Source organism: Chlorella variabilis (genome assembly GCF_000147415.1).
Source record: "Chlorella variabilis unplaced genomic scaffold CHLNCscaffold_20, whole genome shotgun sequence".
NCBI classification, from domain to species: Eukaryota; Viridiplantae; Chlorophyta; class Trebouxiophyceae; order Chlorellales; family Chlorellaceae; genus Chlorella; species Chlorella variabilis.
In genome coordinates, this window is record NW_005435068.1 from 280457 (window position 1) to 282760 (window position 2304).

Below are 2304 nucleotides of genomic sequence, written 5' to 3' on the forward strand. Positions count from 1 at the left end.
GCGCGTGCGCGTGCGTGTGCGTGTGGTGGTTTGGGGGGGCAGGAGCCTCCCTTGCACCTGTGTCGCCGCCGGCCCGGCCCGCCGCTCCCTGCCCCCGCGCACCTGGTCCATGTTGCCGTGCACATAGGCCGCCTCCAGCCCGTCCTGGGCCAGCAGCCCCGCCAGGAACTCCACGTGGTGCCGGGTGGCTGCGAGGGGGTGGGGTGCATGTGGTGGATGGTGGGGTGGTGGGGTGGTGGGTGGTGGGGTGGCGGGTGGATGAGGATGGGCGGGGGCAAGGGCGAGGGGAGGTGCGGCGCTCAGCAGGGCCAGGCGGGCCGAGCCGAGCGGCAGCGCGCGGGCCGGGGCAGCGTGGAGGGGTGCCGGGAGCGCGCGGCGGAGGCAGCGTGAAGGTGGCGCGGCGAGCGTGTGTGCGTGAGTGGGCGGGGAGGTGGGCGGGCACCGCGCCGCTCACAGGCAAAGATGATGGTGGGCTGGTCCGCGGCCACCACCTCCCTCAGCAGGTACAGCAGCGCCGCGGGCTTGTCCTCCTGCCTGCACAGGGGAGGACGGAGCGCAGGCGGGCGGGGGCAGGCAGGGACAGCTGAAGCTGTGGGCCGCACACAAACCCCTGCCGGCCGCCGCGCCGTGGCATGAGCCAAGCGGCATCTGCCGACCGCAGGATGCCCAACAAGCATCCTGCGGGTCGGGCGCCCCAGCCCGACCCGCGGCATCCCGCTGCGCCTCGCTCCCCGCCCTTCCTTTCTCCCCGCGCCGAGAGGCGGGCCCACCCACCTGACTGTGAAGAAGGCGAGGGCGAGGTCTGGCGAGATCTTGGTGTCGGCATCCAGGCGCACCAGCTCCGGCTCCTTGAGCCCCGCCCGCGCAAACTCGGCCAGTGCCTTGGGCATGGTGGCGGAGAAGAGCAGCGTCTGGCGGCTGGGGCCCACCGAGGCCAGGATCTGGAGGGAGGGCGGGCCGGCGGGCAGGCTGATTTGGTGTCGTGGCGTGTGTGTGAATGTGCCCGCCGCTGCTCCCAAGGCGCCGGTGGCTGGTACGGCAGCCTGCTCGGCATCCTGCTGCAGCTGCCGTCGCTCTCCTCGCGCAGCTGCACCCACGTGCGCGCGCACACACACACCCAGCCCTGCTGCCTGGCCAAGCTGCTCCGCGCGCCGCTCCAGCTCACCCCGGCTGGCACACCGCCCCGGCTCCCGCACTGCCCACTACCCTACCCTCCCGCTCCGCTGCCCGCCCCACCTGGCGCAGCTGCTCCGCAAACCCCATCTCAAACAGGCGGTCGGCCTCATCAAACACAAGGTACTCGCAGGATCGAAGGCTCATGCCCTCCACCTCCTGCAGGTGGTGCATCAGCCGGCCTGCGGGCGGGCAGGGCGGGCGGGGCACGCGGGCGGGGATGAGAGGGAGGGAGTGGAGCGGGCGCGGCGTGAGACCTCACGCGGGCGCAGCGACCAAGGCCGGGCAGGGGCAGGCCGGGCAGGGCGGCCGGGCTCCGCAGGCTGGAAAGGCGATGCCGCAGTAGGCTGCCTGAAGCATTCTGCACCCATCCACCCCCAGCCAAGCCAAGCCCACCCACCCAGCCCAGCCCAGCCAAGCCCAGCCCAGGCCCACCTGGGGTGGCCACCAGTATGTCTGGGAAGGCCGCCAGCTCAGCAAACTGAGCCTCCATGCTGTCGCCTCCCACCAGCACTGCAGGCGGCAGCGGCGGGGGGCCGCGGCGGCGCGCGGGCGCAGCTGGTGGGGGCGAGCATCCCTGCCACGCTGCTCCCCGCAGAGCGGCGCCTTGCATGCGCCTCCACACCAAACATACAGCACTGTGAAAGGTCATGCCCAGGGTGTTTCAGGGCCCCACACTCTGCAGCCCACAGCAGCCCCCAACCCCATCCCACCACAACCTACAGCCAACAGGCTACAGTCAACAGGCTGCAGCCACCCACCCCACCACAGGCTCAGCCCCGGCCCCCACCCCTGCCCAGCTCCCTGCCCGGCCCGCCGCCTCACCCGCCGTGCGCAGGTTGCTGTGCCTGCCCAGCTCCTTCACAACCTTGTGCGTCTGCAGCGCCAGCTCCCGGGTGGGCGACAGGATGACGGCCCGCGCCCCCGCCCGCGCGCTGTGCTCCTTGAGACGCTCCACCAGCGGGATGACAAACGCCGCCGTCTTGCCGGAGCCGGTGCGGGCCATGCCCACCACATCCAGGCCCTGCATGCGCAGCGAAAGGGGGTTGCATCAAAATAATTGAAAATGAGGCAGTGCCGCATTTTCAATTATTTTGAAAATGAGAGCCACAAGGCGCGATGGCGGGCGCA

At 71.5% G+C, this 2304-nt stretch overlaps 1 protein-coding gene across 1 annotated transcript in view; it reads right to left on the reverse strand.

The window, feature by feature from the left end:
- CHLNCDRAFT_26393 (hypothetical protein) overlaps positions 1-2203 on the reverse strand; it is a gene marked incomplete at both ends in the record, with an annotated part of 2974 nt that extends 771 nt beyond the window's left edge. The window contains 6 exons of the mRNA XM_005844892.1: positions 103-188; positions 455-530; positions 771-941; positions 1237-1355; positions 1609-1686; positions 1999-2203. Coding sequence (XP_005844954.1) covers positions 103-188; positions 455-530; positions 771-941; positions 1237-1355; positions 1609-1686; positions 1999-2203 — 735 coding nt within the window. The remainder of the gene's footprint in view (positions 1-102; positions 189-454; positions 531-770; positions 942-1236; positions 1356-1608; positions 1687-1998) is intronic.
- Between the last annotated feature and the right edge of the window lie 101 nt (positions 2204-2304).